General features: G+C 41.2%; 2 protein-coding genes across 6 annotated transcripts in view; one reads left to right on the top strand and one right to left on the bottom strand.

Moving 5' to 3' along the window:
• The window catches only part of LOC112962983 (nucleoporin NUP188 homolog), a 50,570-nt gene that overhangs the window by 996 nt on the left and 29,942 nt on the right, over positions 1-19,632 (top strand). Inside the window, exons 1-11 of one of the 5 annotated variants that reach the window (XM_026059639.1) lie at positions 1,391-2,876; positions 3,880-4,038; positions 4,583-4,658; positions 4,798-4,845; positions 6,534-6,589; positions 6,787-6,849; positions 6,952-6,973; positions 7,322-7,450; positions 9,002-9,118; positions 9,251-9,377; positions 10,317-12,843. In XM_026059639.1, coding sequence (XP_025915424.1) covers positions 2,844-2,876; positions 3,880-4,038; positions 4,583-4,658; positions 4,798-4,845; positions 6,534-6,589; positions 6,787-6,849; positions 6,952-6,973; positions 7,322-7,450; positions 9,002-9,118; positions 9,251-9,377; positions 10,317-10,362 — 876 coding nt within the window. In that variant the 5' untranslated portion in view covers positions 1,391-2,843 and the 3' untranslated portion in view covers positions 10,363-12,843. Of the gene's footprint in view, positions 1-1,390; positions 3,354-3,823; positions 4,039-4,062; positions 4,505-4,582; positions 4,659-4,797; positions 4,846-6,533; positions 6,590-6,786; positions 6,850-6,951; positions 6,974-7,321; positions 7,451-9,001; positions 9,119-9,250; positions 9,378-10,316; positions 12,844-19,632 lie in introns of those variants that run through there. The other 4 variants (XM_026059635.1, XM_026059634.1, XM_026059633.1 and 1 more) reach the window with 4 other exon arrangements.
• DOLK (dolichol kinase) lies at positions 12,937-19,468 on the bottom strand. Its single transcript, XM_026059643.1, has one exon. The coding sequence runs from the start codon at positions 16,674-16,676 to the stop codon at positions 15,105-15,107; it is 1,572 nt and encodes a 523-aa protein (XP_025915428.1). The 5' UTR covers positions 16,677-19,468; the 3' UTR covers positions 12,937-15,104.

Raw genomic sequence — 19,632 nt, 5'->3', positions numbered from 1 at the left:
TAAGCCTTTACCTTGATTTTTTTTGTAAGTTTCCATGTCTTGTATCTGTTTACAATAAAGATTCTCTTGACAGAAAATACCTGTATTTCTGAAGCTCCTGATAACTTGGGAGAAAGGACTACTGATACAGGAAAACAAACACTCAAATATCTATGCCATTTTTAATAGATAGTAATATACTATTTAATACAATTTAAATACTCATGTTATCCTTGTTCCCATGCTCCTTGTTTCTCATGGAAATACTTCATCATTTGTTGCTGATCATATCAAAGGCTTCAGGAGAGGTGATAAGGCATCTAGCTGAAGTGTTTGCTTGCCCAAGAAGCCTGGCAGCTCCAACACACCAGTCCTGGCCAGAGTGCTGAGCTGCTTAAACTGGCTACGGGGAGCTGGCAGACTGGTTTGGCTCCGAATCATATCAATAGGAACTATTATTGAGGAGGAAATTAGGATAATGGCAGCAGTCAAAAAGGCATTTGAAGCACTTGTGCTTTGTCTGCTGCTGGGTTGCTCATGTTCCACGTGTTGTGCACTCCTATACCCTGTGTGCAGACACAGGATGGGCTTTGGCAGCCTCCAAAGGAGTCCGCCAGAAGTGCAGTGTTCTTATGGACTTGTCAGGAGAAAACGTTAATCGTCTGCAACAGGGCTCTTGCAGGGGGAGGAAGGGAAGGAAAAGGGGGCCGTTTCCCAGTTTTGTCTGAGTACTTTCTACCTTCCTTATTTAAACTTACTGGAAGAGAAGGTATTTACAAAGATGACATTCTTTTTAACTTTTGGAGGCATTATGTGGGGGTTTCTTGCTGAAAAACTTTCTAAGCCTCAAACTAGGAGCATGTCTGGTGTGGCAAAGAACTGGAGAAAGCCTAATAAGCACTGATGAATGTTCCTGTAACCAAGATCGTTTGCCTTTCCCAATTTACGCAGCCAGCTGTCTTCTAATGCTTGTTGTGTTGATGTGTTAGGATCTGCTGTTTATACAGCTCACTTGTAAAGCAATCCATAGACTGAACAGGAAAGCTGTGGTTTACTGTTGTGAGTATGTGCTAGAACAGTTTCTGAAGTTGTCAAGTGTGTGTAAGGTGGGGAGTGGAAGAGATGATGTGCTAAATTGCTGGGAAAAAAAATACCAGGAATGAGAAGTATGTGACATTAATAAAGCAGAAGAATGACACAGCAGACTGAGGAGTGGCATGGGAGTGCGTGCAAAAGGTATGTTTGTCCAGGATCAGTACCTCTCAAGCAGGGCAACGTAATGAGTGGCGAGGTCTCCTTCCTGGCAATAGCTACAGCAGGCTTTTCCCGTTGGTTACGGAGCTTTCTAAGAAACAGCTTAGCTTCATCTTTATGTTGGTGAGACCCCTGTAACAGGAGGGAGGGAGGCACTACTGCCATGAGTATTTTTGAGTTTTACAGCATTGGATGCTGATTGCTGCCCTCCACCTTCGTAGTCCAGTCATTAAATTCTCTTGCAAGCTTTAGCTTTTATAACTACCAAATTCATACCTACTTGTGTGCAGAGAAAAGTTTGAAAACAATCTTTAAAGGCTTAAAAGTGAAATCAGGTATTTTCACTAGAAAACATTATTTCCTATTCATAAAAAAAAAGTAAGATGTAGAGGGATTTTTATCCAGATATTTTTATTTCCTTGCAGAATAGTGGACTTTTTTTTTCTTTCTTTTTTTTTCCCCCCAAACAATATTTCTTTCAGATAGATTTTTCAGTTGCTAGCAAGCGTTTTTGGAAGTAAATACCTTCCCACAAGCATGGGAAGTTCATTTGTGCGCCTTCTATTTGTTTTTGGCTACACAAGTAATGCATAAAAACGTCCCCATGATGTTATTGCTTTGCCTATCCTTTCAGTGCTAATGAAAGGGGAATGTCCTTTCGGGGAATGTTTTCAGTGTTTCCTGCAAAAGCCAAATGCATTTTTCTCTGGAGAGAAAAAATCTTCCCCAGGGATTCTTGTTACATGGGAAGGATGTATTGGCAGTGAGCGCCACCGCTGGGTTGGCATCTATTATTTGCTCTGTCTCTCTTCTGCCTTTTAGAGCTAGTTTTTGCACTTAATCCATCTTTGGTATGAACTGTGGCTCTTGGCTTACCTATTTACATGCACATTTGGAGCTCCAGGACAGCGAGTCAGGCAACTGAAGCTGTAAATCACCATAGAGCAGCTGTGAATGAAAATGTCAGATATGTTCTGTAAGAAGTCTGCTGAATCCTTAGCAAAAGCCCTTTAGTCTAATATTGTTTTCTCCTGGGCCACTGAATTTCCTTTCAGATGAGTGTGCCGAAGTGCCAGCAGGACTCGCTGACTGTGAGCGAAAAGAGCCCTGTGAGGGTTTGAATTGCCGCTTGTTTAAACTTGTTGCTTTTCTCTTCAGTGGCCTTTAAGTTTTTTTTCATCCACTTGCATCTTATTTTACCAAACTTATTTTACTTTATTCTACCACTATGTTTGTGCCTTAACTACTTTAGTTTCTTATCTGGGTTATTAATTATAAAACAATGATTTCTCCTTGGAGTTGAGAAGTGAATCAAGTTTGTGATTGCATGATATAAACTTGAGAATGTTTTTGTGAAGCTGAAGTTGCACCAAGAGCTGAAGCGAAGCTCTGCAGCCCTAAGTGTCCCCACCACGAACAAATGGCCGGAGTCAGGAACAAAATTCCTTGAGAGGCAGCTCCTGGAGAGGCCGCGCAGCAGTCCGACTGCCCGGTGCTTGCTCTTATCACATGCTGCTAGAAGGGTCACGTGAAGAGGCGGGGAGTCAGCTCTGCAGAGCCCTGGCGGGTTTGTGGTGCTGCTGGTGGGGTACTGGGAGCTTCCGCCTCTGATGGCGTTTGTAACTCAGAATCTGATTCAAAAGGTAAGGGAGGAGACCAAGGAATTACACCCTGGGAGTCTGTAGTGCAAGCTGGTCACAGTACTTGTAAGATACGGTCACTACTACTTAACCAATGATTAGGTGTAGCAAAGATCTGCTTTGCAAAGGCTTTATATTCTCAGCTTCTTGTATTATATTTATTTTGAGCGTGTGAGGACCCTGTTGCAGCTATGAACTTTTCCAGTGGGCAGCTTGTCCTGCAGAGTGCTCTGAAGAATTTTTCTCTCTTGCCCTTCTGTCTGTCTGTCTGCTCAGCGCTCATCCATGAAGTTGAAATCTGCCTGTCAAAGGATAATCTCCAGGGTATTCTATATAAAGAAACAGTAGTGTCAACACAGTTCACTTCCTTTTGTAAGGGACTGTGTAGTCGACCATGAGAAATCACCAACGGATTTTTACCTCAAAGAAAATAACTTTTTTCCAGCTTGTACATGAGTCTTATTCTAATTTGGAATCCAGGTATGACTGCTCTGTTCATTTTAGCAGAGTTTATAGTTCAATTGTTGCTAGACGTGTTTCTTTTGGAGAAGATATCCATAAGCCACAAAGACACTAGCAATTGTATCTTCTCTGGTTTCAACAGCCTGTTAGACTGCGGAGTTGAAATATGTTGTTCTTAACTGTATGAAATCTGAGCCTGAGAGTAGAAAACCCTTTTGAAATAAAAAATTAAGAGCATTTAAATGTTGTTCTAAATGGATGAAACCATAAAGAGCAAGCATACCAGTAGTAGTAAAAAGGTTAGTGTTGGACTAGAGCAACTGAAAGGTGCTCCTTCATCAAATATATGGTCTGAAGAGCAAGGTGTCTGTTTTACCTACTACCTAGTGTCCAGGTGCAGAGATRAAGTTGAGATATTTTTACAATACGCTAAGGCACAGTGAAAGGCCAGAAATGTATTCTCTTGCTTTTTACCGTTTTCTCTGAAGACCCTGGAGGAACGCAATTGCCCCATCTTCCTCTGAACTCCAGTGCTCTCTTCCAGTTCCATGAGGATGGCTTCCTTGTGCTGGAGCGTTTCTTCACCGTGGAGGAGTGCGACAGCATGAGGAATCAGATTCAGAGAGTTATAGCCGAGATGGAAGTGCCGCCGCACTGCCGCACGGAGTTCTCCACCAAAGAGGAGGAGCAGCTCCAGGCGCAGGTACCGCCGTGGGCAAGGCTGCCCCTGGTAGAGTTCTGGAGGAAGAAAGGGAGAAGGCAAACTCCTTGGATGAGCTGGCAGAAGATAACATTTTTAAAACTAGCTACTCAGAGTGGTGGTGGTCAATGCCACCCAATGTTCAGTGGTGGTCTTATCGGAGGGTGAAGGAGGAGAGGACCGATGTGGCCCTGCTGTGCTCTCAGCTGCAACGATTGCTCCTGACAGCCGTAGCAGCTCTTGTGGATAGTTGTGCTGCACTTGTTCTACAGACAGAGAACAAGGTATTTTCCAGGGCTGTAAGAGTGACAATTGGCAAAAGGAAAACATGGGTAGCCCGTGTGTGTGCAGCATTCTTGTAAAGTGCCAGTCAGGGCCAAGAAACTTAGTACTGCGGAAAGCCTTTGTAAGAGTGATTTCTGTTGACTGTGTTTTGTTTATGCGGCGGCTCGATGGGAAAAAGATGCAGGTGAGTAACTCTCTGATGGGATGGTTTGTGCATGTATTTATAAAGATATTGTCTTTACTGGAGTCTTATCCCTGGCAGGGTAGCTCAGATTATTTCCTAACCAGTGGAGACAAGATTAGATTCTTCTTTGAGAAAGGCGTTTTGGATGAGAAAGGTAAGTTCCAACCTAAGTTATCCACAGTGGGTGGAGTGAGGGGAGAGGAGAAGGCTGAGGGAGGAGACAGGGAAGAGTTTCAGCTCTGTGGACTATTCTTGCTTTGCATACCCTGTTAAATTCTTATTTTGTTTCATAGGTAACTTTCTCATTGCAAAGGAGAAATCTATCAGCAAGATTGGCCATGGTACGTTTAAATGGCAGTGTTTTGAGAGGGGTGGAAGAAAGGGATGTATTTTTCAGAAATGAGGATTTCTCCAGACCTAGCCATTATTCATAACTTTGGTTGTCTGAGTTTAAAACTTTCTTGCTCCAGAACTGATTTCCTCCTTGTTCTTACTTCTCATTGTGCTCCATCAGGACCACTGCATGCAATAYTGCAAAAATCACCCCCTTTTGCCATTATGGCCACGTAGCTCCTTTCTTTGCAACCCCATGCTGGTTTGGTCTGGGTTTCCGCATTAAGTTCTTCAACTCAATTTCTCTGTGTCACTTTGCTTTTTCCTATGTACCTCTATCACTATCTCTGCGATTCTCTCCATGCTGAGAGAACTGCAAAGATCTCACCCTCTCCTGTCAGAAGACCTCAAAGTTTTCAGTTAAATCCCTCTTCAGAAAGCACTTCTAGGAGGTTTTCAGTTATGCATAACGCAGAATCACTGACATGCAAAAGTTTGGACTTCAGCCCTTTTATCTCTTATGTAAGAGATTGGTCTAACAAATTTACTGCCTAAGACTGGTCACATTCAGTACAGTTCAAACTGTCTTCCGTGTCCTGTACAATGGTGTGTTGCCAACACTGTCTTACCTCCTTTGGTGTTGTCAGCACTGTTTCTTTACTTTTCCAGGTGTCAGTTTATGACCTATTTCCTCTTTCCCAGCTACTGAACATGCCTTTTCATCCCTTTTCTTTTCAAACAATACATGGAAAGTACAAACAGGATTCAGTACATCTCCAGTCACATGAACTTTGTCCAGATTTTACTTCGCTGAACTTGGAAAGTCAGTACTGAGAGTTCATTTCCGTGGTTTTCTCAGGAAAACAACATTCTTAAGCAGAAAATCACCTTCCCACAACCCCCCTGCCATTCTGATATACTTCAGCTTTTCCTCAGAGGAAGTGAAAACAACTGCAGATGCCTGCCGACTCAGCAGCTTAACCGTTTAAGGCTCCTCTTGACTTATTTTTCTGTAGTTACTCTTTTTAGTTGAGTCTGGCTTCTTCCCTTGCTCTGTAGCAGCCCCTGCTGGAGTAAGTACACTGACCTAGCTGCAAGTTTTATCATAGCTGAGAGTGAACCAGAATTTGAGGTGTTTGCCTTAAATTTTGGTCAGAGTTGGACTACAGCAAGTTTATGCGCACAAACAGCAYTAACCTGCAGGTTGTGGTTCTCTGCCTAAGGGAACCAAAGATGACCCCTGGCTCATCTTTGCAGAGTTTATAATCTTGTTTTTGTAGGTAAATAAGAACTGTGTTTTTTCAAAGAGTAAATTGAGATAGTACCATCCTTCTGCCTCAGGGTCATGTATAGTATTCATCATGTTATAATTTTTTATAATATGATATTTAATCACATAATACTCGGATCTTTTTCACTCTTAGCTATACACTATTATTTTTTATATATCTGCAGTTTGCTGCCAGTGAATGATTACATTTTTGGTCTCTAAAGAAGACTGTTCAAATCTGGAAGCATCACATCACCTTAGACATGATGATAAGCCATGTATATAACAAAACCATTATTGGGAGGGCTGAAAGTTTCTGGTTGCAACTTATATTGCTTGGCTGGAGTCTTCAGCAGCCCATCATAGCATCCAAATTCCCTTCTGTTAATGAAATCTTCCGTCTGAGTCATTTTTTTTTCCCCTTAGCTTTACATGCTTATGATCCGGTCTTCAAGCAAATCACTCACTCCTCCAAGGTGCAGGTAAGCTGTTACTGTTTCCTAGAACTGCCTGGAAAAAAATAAATTATGGAATGGTTAATTTTAATATTCTAGACTACTAAGTCATTTTTGTCCATAAAAGGAAATCTAAATATTTTCTAAGAATAACGCTACATAGTGTGCAAAAAACAACAAACGTAAATTCTGGAAAGTTTGGGGTTTTTTGTTTTGTTTTTAAGGAACTGGGAAGAAAACTAGGCCTTGAGAGACCAGTAATTGTGCAAAGCATGTATATCTTCAAGGTACAGTAATTCAAGTCTCCTTGTCACTCAAGAACTAAGACACTGTTTTATTTGGGAAGCTGTAAAACTATTCTCTTCACAGACTTTTTCTTATTCTTGCAGCAACCTGGCATTGGTGGTGAAGGTGAGATTCCTATTATCCCAGTACCACACTGCAGATAATATTCCATCAGGAAAGGGGGGCAGAATCAGAATAAAGTCTGAGGGTTTTTTTTGTGTCCTGAATCTTGTTAAGAATTGTAGGAAAAGGCATCCACTTTCCAGAAATGTTTCTACATCGTGTGTGACATGACCAAAGGGCTAATTTTACATTTGCAGCAGGCTGAAAGGTGGCATTTTAATGTATGGCTTAATGTGTATGCTAGATAGGTGGAAAGGGAAGGTCAAGAAGACAGAAGTAAGCGTGCCRTCCTTCTGGCAGTTCTGAATTCTGCAAGCATCCAAAGACAGTAACCAATGTCTTTTGTTTCAGTGACTCCACACCAGGATGCCACATTTCTGTACACAGAGCCTCTAGGCAGAGTCCTGGGCTTCTGGATTGCGCTGGAGGATGCCACACAGGAGAACGGCTGTTTATGGTTCATTCCTGGCTCTCACACCAGTAAGATTATGCTATTTTGGTGTATGCTGTGAAATGCACTCTCCTTTTTTACTTAACGGTGGACAGTAACGTGGATTGTATTGTCTTCTCTGCATCACACGGTGCCTACAGAAGCATGCTACTGCCTTTTTGTTTGCTGAAAGGGCACCTTTATTTACTACAAGGTATCTCCCACTGTGCTGTTGTCAAATCTACAGTCATGCTTTTCAGCAGACAACTAACTGCCTCATTTTGCTCTTGGCCACTAGTGCATGAGATGAGCTTAATATACAAGAAGTGGTTTTGATTTAAAAACAAAACTTAGTAGTATACATGACTGACACGGTACTAAATTTTAACTTGAAACCTGGCCTAGAAACAAAGAATCTAAGGCACCAGGGCAAGGAAAGACAGTGTCTTCCTGAATTTTTAGTTACTCCAGAATCTGTATGTTAAGGTCCATTAAAACTGCTTGTGAATCTTTTCCTTTTATTTCAGTAGCCTCCTTCTGTGAGATTCAGACTCTTCCTTGCCAGGCCACTGAGACTTAAGCCCTTTATGAAATTAAGGTCTTAAACTACTGAGCACTTTCTTCCTGTAGTGAAAGTCTCTTGCTGTCTATGTTGGTGTTCCTTCCACAGTTCTTGACTGCAGCCTTGAACATATTGATCAAGCCTCATATGGGATGCAAAGAGTAATTTTTCTTATGCCTTCCAGAGTAGGAATAAACAGAGAAACCATCTTTTTTTTTTTCTCCCCTCACAAAACAATGTTTCTTCTCAAAGTTGCATCCCCTTCACAAAAATCCCATTTTTGTTGCCCTGAGTCATGGGCAATAACATTTTTACCCCTGACAGTGCTATTTGAGGGGAATAAAAGTCCTCTTCCATGCACAACTGTCAAATACTGGTCTGAATTTCAGTAAACAAGAAAGCCTCCAGGGCCTATGCAAGGATCACCTGGACAGCATCCAAGCAATCGGGGAACAGTCAGTGGCTCAGGGGAACACACAGACTGAACCAGGCCAAAACTAACTCATGTAATAGCTGCTGTGACTGATGGAAGATGCCATATACTTCTAAGCACTATTGGGTTACTAGCAGTTTTGTGTTTCTTTCACTACCTATAGAGCATACTCTTTAGCTTCAAACTGTTGCTCACCTAAGCATTTACTCAGAGTAATCACACTGCTCTTAAAATATTAAGACACTCAAATTTTGGAGTCAATTGCACTAAGATTGCAATTTATGCTGTTATAGAAAAGGGGAACGGACCAAAGGTTGGCTTTGCATAAGTGTATGACCATGTGTGTTCCTACAGGCCTGTGTTGCAATGCCCAGAAAGAGCCAGGAAGGCAAACAAAAGGCAGCTGCATCACTTTCTGCCACAGCTGGAAAACCCTAAATCTTTGCTTAATGAAAAAAACCCCAAATTACTAAGGAAAGAATGGAATAAACTATAGTAATATGGTTCCAATCAGTGCCAAGAGAAATCACAGATGTTCCACAGCTGTGTAAAGTCTAGTTAGCTTTTAAATTTTTGTGCATGTTTGTTTGTTCTGTGGATTTGCAGGTGGAATTACCCGGAGAATGGTTCGTGCCCCACCAGGTACCTCGACGTGTGTCGAGTTTGTAGGGTCAGAGATGACCTATGATGACAACCGTTTTGTACCTGTGCCTATAAGTAAAGGTAAAAAAACCCGCCCCAAAACAAGACCTCCCTGCTTGGAGTTTTCCTTATGCTGAGCGTTGTTTTTAAAGGTAGCCCTGAATTTTTGGGAAATGAAACAAAACAAAAACACAATAGACTTCTTTCAAACAGGTGGGCTTATTCTTATCCATGGTGAAGTTGTCCATAAGAGCGAATTGAACAGGTCAGAGTTTTCTCGCCATGCCTTCACCTTCCATGTGATGGAAGCTAAAGACACCAGCTGGAGCAAGGAGAACTGGTAAGGTCACTTTTGTAACAGGTAGCTGAAGAAACTAGAGCCTTTTCAATGCAATAACCAAGATAAGCCTTTATTGTCTTTCTTGCGTGTCACACTGGCAACACAACGCTGTCAATACATGCAGGAAGTTGTTCTCTGCATTAGGTAGAGCTATGCTGGCCACCGCTTTGTTTAAATAAATGCTGAGGAGCTTCGCAGTATGATCTCTATGTACTCAAACTTTTCTCTCCACCAGCCCARTTGCAGTACTAGTCCTAAGATTTTCTAGTTCAGCAGCAAGTACAGCTCCCTACAGCTCACAGCATCTTCTCAGGAGAGATGAGCAGTGTCTCCACTAACTGACATTCCCTAGTATTTTTACAACTGGATCTGCTTGATTTCAACCAGCGATAAAAAAAAACTCATTTGCAATACCTGATTGCAGAACAACAGGCAATGATCTCTTGGGAACAGAACAAAATTTAAGAAAACAGAATGAGAAGCATGTTTCTTAAAAGCTTTTATTAGCCAGATTTTTTAAGTTGTCAAATCTTGGTGTTCTTAATGATTTATCTAGGTCAGATGCAATAAGCATGYGGGGCTAGGAAAAAATTCCATGCTTAAAAATCACAATGTGTTTTTGCCTTGTAAAAGTATGCAATCAGTTACATGCCTTGGGGTGCCTCCCAATTAAAGCAATTTACACTGGATAAACAACTGAGTGCTGAAAAGACAGAACTACTGAATTTGTAATGTTCAAACTGAAGCGTTCTAAATGTTTGCTTTTTACTCTTGCTAGCCAGGCATTGTCTGTATCGGATCTCGCCCGAGGGGCTGCTAGTTAAAATGCTCCTTTGGGCACAGTTAGTTTCTGTCAGTAGCACCTTGGTTAGTATTGATTTCACATTGGAACTGGAATAGCCTCTGAAGTTTTGTTTTTAACTCTTCTTTACTTTGTAGGCTCCAGCCAACTCCTGAACTGCCTTTTCCATCACTCTACACCTGAAATTAGTGTTTGGCTTCTGGAGTCAAATAGTTGGTCAATATTCCTTTCTGATTGCTTGTTCCTGTTCCCTTCAAATATAACTTTCCTTAGATCAGCTCTCAAGATTCATTTATCTTCTGCTCAGGAAGAGGCGTCTTCACACAGCTGAATATGTCGCATTAGACAGCAGCTCTCTACTACAGCATGAGCCCTACTAGCACTGACAATAATCTCCCAGTCCTTTTGGTAAGGAAACTTCTTCAGTCTGGGGAACAGACCTGTAAAGACCATTGCACCTTGACTGTGGGACCAGTTAAGRAGTACTTCTTCTTGAGGACACTTAGTATTTTCTTCTAGTTTAGTCAAGATCTTATGTCTTGTTTATTCACTTGGTCAGGTTTATCCCAGCAACGCAGGTGAATCTGTCTTGTGAAGATAGCTGACTTTTAGCCCTAGATCTGTCTTGCTGCTTGAATAATACTAATTAAAAATAATCCTGTTGTGAGCAAAATGAAGCAGGGAGTCTGCTTGTAAAATCATTCTTCTGACTACTTCTGGCAAATTGCAGCTGAGTGTTTGATCTCTAGGTTTAACTCTTGTTAATTAAAAATATTACAGATCTTAGAATTCATGCTGAAGTTATGAAGACAAAAATTCAGAAATTCATTATAAAATTTAAATTAAAAAAAAAGAAAACCTCATTTTCTGTTCATTCATATCCTCTTTGAGGAGGACATCATGGAACCATGATGTCATGGTTCCATGGAACAATCCATGGAAACATCCTTGGAAATGTGCTCTAGGTGGCCCTGCTTGAGCCAGGGGGGTYGGACTAGACCTCCAGAGGTCCCTTCCAACCTCAACCCTTCTGTGATTCTGTGAACCTTCTCCCAATATACTAGGCCAGAGCAAAGATACGTGATAACTGCTTTTGACTCTAAACATGCACAAGAACAAGTACTAGCCCAAAAATCCCAACAAAAACAAACCTATAGGAAGATGAAATCCAAGGAATGTTAAAAATTACACTGGAGGCAAGCTCATGCCTGTATCCTAAACCAAACAGAAGCCACATAGATTTAATTACACTGGCACTGGTGTGCTGGCAACCCCGAGTTATGAGCCTGGTCTCATCAGTGCACTAACTAGTGTTGTAACCTTAAGACTGCTCAGAGCCTTGGCAGAGTGAGCTTGTATTTTCTTGCCATGTAGATATGCCTGTAGCYGCTGTGAAATTCAACTCTGCTTTGAATTGTTACTTAGCCATTTATTGGTGTTGTCAGTGACCAGCTAAACTCTGGTGGTTGGCATTTCTAACTAAATGAGCATATTTCATAGGAATCAATCCTGAGGGAATATACTCTGCCTGGCACAAATGATGCAAAATGAAATTAGGTATTTTTTAATACCTAATACGCACAAGGAGAGTTGCTGCTCTTTGGCTAAATGCTTTTTGTGTTCTCAAATGTATTATAGCTGACAACATGATTTAGTTCAGCTCAGCAGAGCACATGCAGCATTTCTTAGAAATTGCAATAGACAGTATCTCTCACAGTAGCTCTTGGGGTGTTTTAGAGATGCCAGATCTGTAACAGCTTGGAAGTGCTGTATTATGTACAGAGAAACTAAAGCAGAGTAGGTAGGGAACAGGGAGAAGGAAGAAAGAAGAGAGACTATAGAAATGAAATGCTGTCATCAATGAGAATGAGATTACTTCTAAGGACTGTCATGTAGTCTGGAGTTAAGTGTCCCCTAGCAAATTTCTGTGGCCAGCCAAGCTAATAAAGCAAAACCACGGCAGAAGTCAGGAGATGAGGTTCTTCATCTCCTAAATATTTCCATTTTTTTTTCTTTTACTTTCTGAGTGCTTAGTATCAATTGAATATTTTGAAATCATGCTGTTGAAGAATAAGAAGAAAAAGACAACATGCTGTCCTGGGAAGAAAGAACAGGGATTTAAAGAAGAATAAAGCTGCAGGCAACACCTTGTTTCCGATGGAGACTGAGGTAGTAAGAAACCTGCATGCAAGTGGATATCAAGATAGCAGAAAGGCTCTACAGCAGTCATGGCTGATCAATAATTACCTTTTATGGCTGAACTGTCTGATAAGCAGTCAGTTCATGTATTGTGGATCAGTTCAACTCTAACATCAAGGAATGCACTGCCAAGGTAGTCTAGGGCTAATCTTTACATTTAAACCTATTTTTTTCTTAGACATTTTGTGCTGGATAAGTGCTGATCCAGATTTCTCTTAGCCTAGCAGTCAAAATCTGTATAAATGCAATCTGAACTGTATTAAGGAGATTAAGAACCGTAATACTTTATTTCCTTTAAAAAAAGTAAAACTTATGCCTAACTAGAAAAGCTTGATGCAAAAAACAAAATCGCACAAGTAGAATAAAACCCAAAACTTTGCAAGTTGTTTTTAGAAGTGATATAGAGAAAACTAAACCAGCCTTGCCAGTGCCCAGTTAGACTAGATGAATCTTGCYCTGCTGAAGACAGAATGGACTTGAAAATATCCACTTGTCTTCTATCTTATATTCTCTGTCAAAGTAAATTGGTTTGGGAGCAAGGTTCCAGTTCTTACCAACTTTTTTTTTTTTTTTAAGAAGTATGTTGCCTGCCTCTGGTATTTGTCTGACATGAAATAGTCAAATTAAGTTTGTTTATGGTAAGAGGTTTCCTTTCATCCCTTTGGACTTTGCTGGGCAATGCAGAATAGGTTCACTATGACAAAGAAATTTTCATAGATCTCAAATCCTTGTAATAGGAATTAGGAAGCTGGGTATGGGCAACTGCAAAAACCTTGAGTTCAAAGTTTCTGCTGGTAACAAGTTTTAGTTGCTGTCCTTCCCTACCTTTTCTAGAGTTTGTTTGAAAGTTATGAGCCAGAGGAGGGGAGAGTGACTAACTTCGCTATTTTATGACTTCAGTAGTATATAAATCATCACCCTGAACAGTTTTGTCAAGGAGTGAAGGCTGTGGCTCATGATGAAAGCAACTAAAGCATTTTCCATATCTTTCCATTGGAGGAGTTAATCTTTTAGAATAGCACCTTTCTGCTGAGTAATGTTTGTCCTCTGATTATACGCACCCCTACCTGCCACTTACAAAAACTTCTTCTGCAAGTGTATAAAGAAAAGCAAAAACCTAGACTGAATTTGCAGGATTTATGGTTATGTGTGAAGGAAAATTGTCCTTGTGCAACTACTGAGTCTGTTTTCCTAGCAGGAGTATCTGAAAATCTATTACTTTATTAATAAAAACAAGGATTTTTGAAATCCTCAGGAAAAGCAGTATCAAATCTCAGGAGTCCCACCYAGGCAAGGAGGAGATTGGGCAATGCTGCCTCTCAGCTTTTCGAGTCCTGGCTTGTTCCAGGGACAAGAGCAATCTGTATTAGATTCTCAGGCCAGTTTTGTTGGTTCTTTCTGCTGGCCCAGAGCACTTGTTTTACCCCACCCCTTGGTCTTATTCTCACCCATAAGCCACAGTCTTATGGTTGGGGCTGCATGAGAGGACTGTATAAGGTATCTTAGACTTGCATTAAACTTTTCCCAAAAGTCTGTCGTCATCCCCCTATATGAATAAGTAGTACCAGAACTTAACTCCATCCTTCAAACAGGAATCCTTGAATGCAAATTGATGCTTAGGCATTTCCCAGGGAAATGGAAGAGGCAGGGAAGATATGAGATAACACATTGCTGTAATGAACAGTTGGCAAGAAGTGATTCTCCAGACAGAAGTGTTTAAATATATAGCTTTTTTTTTTGTAGCTATAATTTTAATTAAATGGACAGAAGTAGGTGGCTTTACTCAATTTGTCAATAAAAATGTCCTCTCAAATGATTTTTGATTAAACAGCTAACTGGAAAACTACTTCATGGCAATTTAAGCTGAAAAAATGCTGGAAGTGGAAAACTGTAGYAGTACTAGAGAAGTATGTTGACTTTAACATACTTTCTCCCTCACATTTAATGTGCAATTAGTTTTTCAGTGAGTTAGCTTAGTTTTTTTCCCTTCTGTTAAAAGTGCTCCAAATGAATTCAGAGATCTGAATTCTGACTCTTGTCAGTATTGTCTGGAATAGTCTCCTACATTCTCCAACACTCCCACCCCCCTCTGATAAACTTAACCCTATAGCTGCTGTATTTGAAGTCACATTAATGCATTGCAGTGCAGTAATATGGCTTTTGTTGATGGAGCTGGATGCATTAGGACAGTCTTAGTCACTGTGTTGTAGATAGTGACCACCCTCATTATAAAAGCATGCTTTAAATAGTGCTTATACAGAAACAAGAGGAGTTCACCTGTGCAATAATACAAGGATGGCAGGACTCAGTACAGTGGAACAAGTTTTATAAACTGGCTCTAATGCACTACAGAGGTAGCAAAATAGGAGAGGTTTTGATTATTTTTTCCTCTAATTGACTTACCTCTTTTTTTCCTTTACTCCCTCTGCCTCTGGACACCCAGAAGAGACTTAGAAAGAGTGTTTGTGGTTTAGTAATCAAATTAATAATTGTATTTGTGTTCCTGTGAGAAGATAAAACAACTCACACTGTTTTAAACAGGGGGGAAAAAAACAGGAGACCAAAACAAAGCCTTTATTTAAAACAGTGCTTTTCCATTTGTGTTTAACAATTTTACCTGCTGTACCAAATGTAGTATTTAGATAGGCTTTGAACTTTCAATACAGTGCATATTCTATTACCACTTTTCTCTAGGAAGGGAGAAACCTTCTTTTCTGGAAATGCTTCTAAGCCATTAACATTATCTGGAGGTAGAGAGGCAACARCAGATTATCTATTTGGGTAGTGTAAGCTTCCAAAAGAGAAACTAAGCTCACAGACCCCAGAATCCAGGCATAGCTAGAGTTCAGATTCACACTGCTGTCAAAGATCAGAATAAGAGCCACAGCAATGATCTGAGCAAAAATAGCTGTCATTGTCCCTTCAAAGGTCTTCTTTGTTCCTGGCCATTTGATTTCCCCCATTGTACTGCCAAAAACTGAAGCCATAGTGTCTCCTACCCCTACTGCCAGTACGCCAGAATAGGGGACCAACGCTCCTGCCCCAGACAAAATACCTTTAGGAGCACAAGGCCTCGGAAACAACCACACTGGGAGGGACATGCCAAGAAGAAGATAAATATGAGTCAAGATTAGAGGTCCACTGTCTCGTTCATCCAAGAAGAGAGACAGTAAATGCCTAAGGGTTTGGCCAAATGGTTTGATCCTGAAGTATCGAATGTACTCCAAGAAGATAAATACTGCCAGACACAATACTGCAGCAACGTAGAGAAGCTGGCGGTCATAGATCAGTCCAGGGACATAAGTAGCTATCACAATGAAATGGAAATATTTCCTGGTTATGGTTGAGGCCTGGTGTTTTTTAGATTCAGATGATCTTTTAGCATTCTGGTAGAAAACCACACCACATGCTGAAGCAGCCAACATGGTCCAATATACAAGAAGGTAAACTCTTGTCTGCGTCTGAAATAGAAACTGGAGTAGCCAGAACAAAGGATTCCTCTGGATCAGCCGGTAAAGCCAAGGCATGATGACCCCTAGGCCTAACACTGCTGTCATCATGTGGAAAAACATGGAGGAGATCCAGGTACCTGAATCCATGAAAATGAAGAGAACAGTGAAAAAAATCCCAAGAAGAACAACTCCAACAACTGCCACGAGAAGGAAAAAGTCTATGGGATCGCCTCTGCTCTCGACTACATTCAGTGAGCGTTTAATGAGCTGATTGAGCACAAAACTTATACCCTCAAGAACTAACAATGCTTCTCCAGGAGTAAAACATCGAGGCAACAAGTAGAGCAAGATCATACTGAGGTAGACAAAAATTAGCAGCACTTCTAGGACCTCTATCACTTCTGAAACAGTCAAAGAGTGCTTCATGGTATAGATAATTACACTGCCAGCGATACCAGTAAGTATGCAAGTGTTGGATGGCACAGGTTTTGTGATGCCAACCGCTATTACAGACAGAAAGAGAGCAACCAACATGCCAGTGGAAGCTACAACTATGCCAAAACGTTCAAAGTATACAATGCCAGCAGACTTGCATCTCTCTTTCATCACTATCCCCAACAAGGGGATGACCATGCTAGCTGGTAGGAGGCCACTGTTTGCTGCTGTACGAAACTGGAATACAGCCCCACCCAGCTGGAGCAGACGGTCCCATTTGAATTGGACATAAAAAGCCTGGATGGCAAGAGCTATAGCGCACCAGGAATACCGGTCCCACACCACCGTGTGCACACACAGAACAATGATGAACACGATCAGGGATTCCACCAGCACTGGCTTGTTTAACATGATTCCAGTCCGACGTGGCTCAAGCTTTCAAAATCTTTCTCACGAGTCCCAAATATTCTCAACAGTGATCCATCAGTAAGAATTCCCTTTCATCCTACTGCAATTCCTATTAAAAAAAGAACAAACAATTAAAGCAGCTACTAGAAAAGCTAAAGCTTCCACACAGCTGTGTTGTTCTTAAGCTCAGTTTAAACTGATAGCCATAGGCAAACTATCAATGGCAACACATAGCCAAATGAAAAAATAAAACCAAATAGATGAAGGATCAGCCAACATTTTTATCCCAATTTGAGAATTGGAAAAGTCAGTCTGCAATGACAGAAATGAAACACTCAGTACTGTGGTATTCAGATACAAATACTAAATACTTCTGTTGCAGTGTCTCTGAATGGAAATATGAAGCAAACAAACCATAAATACTCCCAGAGGATTTGGTGAGGCATTGCAGCAATGCACATTTAGAATACAGTTAATTTAAAATAGTTTAGAGGTAATTTTAGGACCTAGTCTTGTATGGTGTTTTTGCTGTAGTTTTACAGCATTTTTCTCCTTTTAATAAATATTTCTCCTCCCACTGCTGTGCAAAAAACACACATAGCTCTCCTTCCATTACTGATGTTATGATTCAATACTTCAATTACTACCGCAGCTGTTTTATAATGCTATGTAGTGTTTACAATAAAAATAGGAAAGAACACATTGCAATCATTAAATAGTTTACTTCATCTAATTTTGACCTATTGCCAGAACTGTCAAGATAAGCTAAGTTGGAGAGCTGAGCTCAGAAAAATCAAATGAACGGAGTTCCTCTTGCATACAGCCCTCAGAGACCTTTCATCACATCCTTAGCATTAAGCAGCTTAATTTGTTTTGCTTCTGCAGCACTGTTGGATCATATTTGTTGTGAAGATATCAATTCTAAAATACATCTCCAGTCCGTCTTGATATTGGCAATATTCTATATGTTATAGCAATACAGTTTAACCATTATGCAGCTTAATGACTAAATTTGATTGATTTATCCATGTTTATCTCTAAGGAAAGGTATTGGCTTCTGTTTCTCCTTAACTCATGTCACAGTCTCTTCCCGATTCCAGCTATCTCAATTGCCAGTGAGAACTGTGCAYGTTTCTTTTACACAGAGCCTAGATCTCTACTGACTAGCAATATTTTTAGTGTTAGTCTGTCATTAATGACATCTGACAAATATTAGCAAACCAAACTATTATTTGGGACTCATCCCCAAAATGCATCATCACGTTATAGAAATGATTTGTTTAGCTAACTGCTGGGTAGTTATGCACCATTTTCTTGAAATTCTTCAGTAGTGAGTAAACCTTGTAACACATTCTTTGTCATGATATAAAGCTGTAGTTGCTTCCTATATTCCCTCACTTCCATGTCTTACTAATGTTGGCTGGATTTACATCACTTCACCTTCTCAGTATCAAGTCTCATAGCCACTGACAGCTGCACCACAAACTAATAATTCCCTTAAACCTTTGGACTATAAGATAAATGGTTGAGATTATCAGCAACACACGCAATGATTCTATTACGTTAAGTTATATCTTATCTCTTTCAAAGTATTGTGGACACTCTCAATATTGTGCAATTCTCACCAGCATTTATTGTTTTCTGGTAATATATATTTCTCTTTATCTGTGATTTGATATTATATCATAGCTATATGTAAGCCAAAGACATACTAGCATCTCTCGTGGGTTTGCTGAAGGTATTAGTTTCCATATTTCTGTTGGTAATAGAATGGCTGACCCAGGTGTATATATCCCTCTCTAGCCTTCCTACTGTATGCTGATAAGGTATCTCCGATTGAAAATTTGAATAACTTCTTTTCTGGCCCACCCTTAAGTTGATCAGCAGTAAACTCTTATCAAGTTCTGCTTCCCATTCTCATTACTAATAGCTACATTAACTCCCTCATGCAAGGCTATCAGTTTATATCTAGAACTCTGTTTCTGGTTTTCATGCAATGCTGACTGGTGTCACCAGATTATAATGCTGATACAGGTTTTATTAGCATTATTACTGGGTGACTATCAAAGTTCGTATTGCCAAACTCCCTTACATTGTGGGTCCAGAGAATGTTCTTATTTATGACATCTCTGTACTGAAAATTCTTACTTTTAGTTTTCAGTAGCTTATTCTCAGTATTTTTATCAGTACAGCCTGAAATACTTGACTGCCAAACCTAATGACATTACGTTTACTGTTGCTATACAGCTAGATCAAGCCAAATGTAATCTCTCTCCCCATATTTCATTTTTGAAATAAAAGAGAAGAATTAATCACATAGTTAACAAAACAGAATTGGCATGGGCCATATGACCAATAGTGGTTTTGTGGTCCCCACTCTTTGCTGCTTCTGGGCATTGAGGGGAAAAAAACCAAAACCTTGAAGCTTATTTGCGAAAAGCCTGGCCAAAGACAGAAGAGAATCCCTCCTCCGTTCGGCTGGCGCAGGATGGCAGCCCAGCTCTTGCAGCAATAACGGCACATGACAGCTTCACCCTAGCGGGCAGCCCGCCAGCCGGGCTGCAAGACGAACCTTAAAAACGCAGGTTTTTCTCTTCTGACGCAGCGGCCTTTGACAGCCGCTGACCTGCGGCCGCGGCTCGACGCGCCTCGCTGCCAAACTGCCTCACCTCGTGCCGGGGCAGCTCCCCCCCCGCAAGGTAAACCGAGGCCCCTCGGCACATGCCGCTCCCTCGCGCGCACGAAGGGGGCCCCTCGCTCCCAGTTTCCAACAATTTTGAGTGTTTTCTGGCCGTTTCGGGTCTAGCCCCCGCCGCCCCCCTGCTCCTCCTGCCCCCCGCGGGCTCCCTCCCGCTCCGCCCTTCCCCGCGGCGACACCCGCCGGTTCCCCCTCAGCCGCCGCGCCCTGCCCGGCCGCAGCAGCCCCCCGGGCCCCGCTCGGCGGCTCGGCCCGGGGCTC

Source organism: Apteryx rowi, unplaced genomic scaffold (assembly GCF_003343035.1).
Source record: "Apteryx rowi isolate R43461 unplaced genomic scaffold, aptRow1 scaffold_16, whole genome shotgun sequence".
In the NCBI taxonomy this organism is placed as follows: domain Eukaryota; kingdom Metazoa; phylum Chordata; class Aves; order Apterygiformes; family Apterygidae; genus Apteryx; species Apteryx rowi.
Note: the sequence above shows the minus strand (reverse complement) of the source record. Positions and strands in the feature narration are given on the sequence as shown.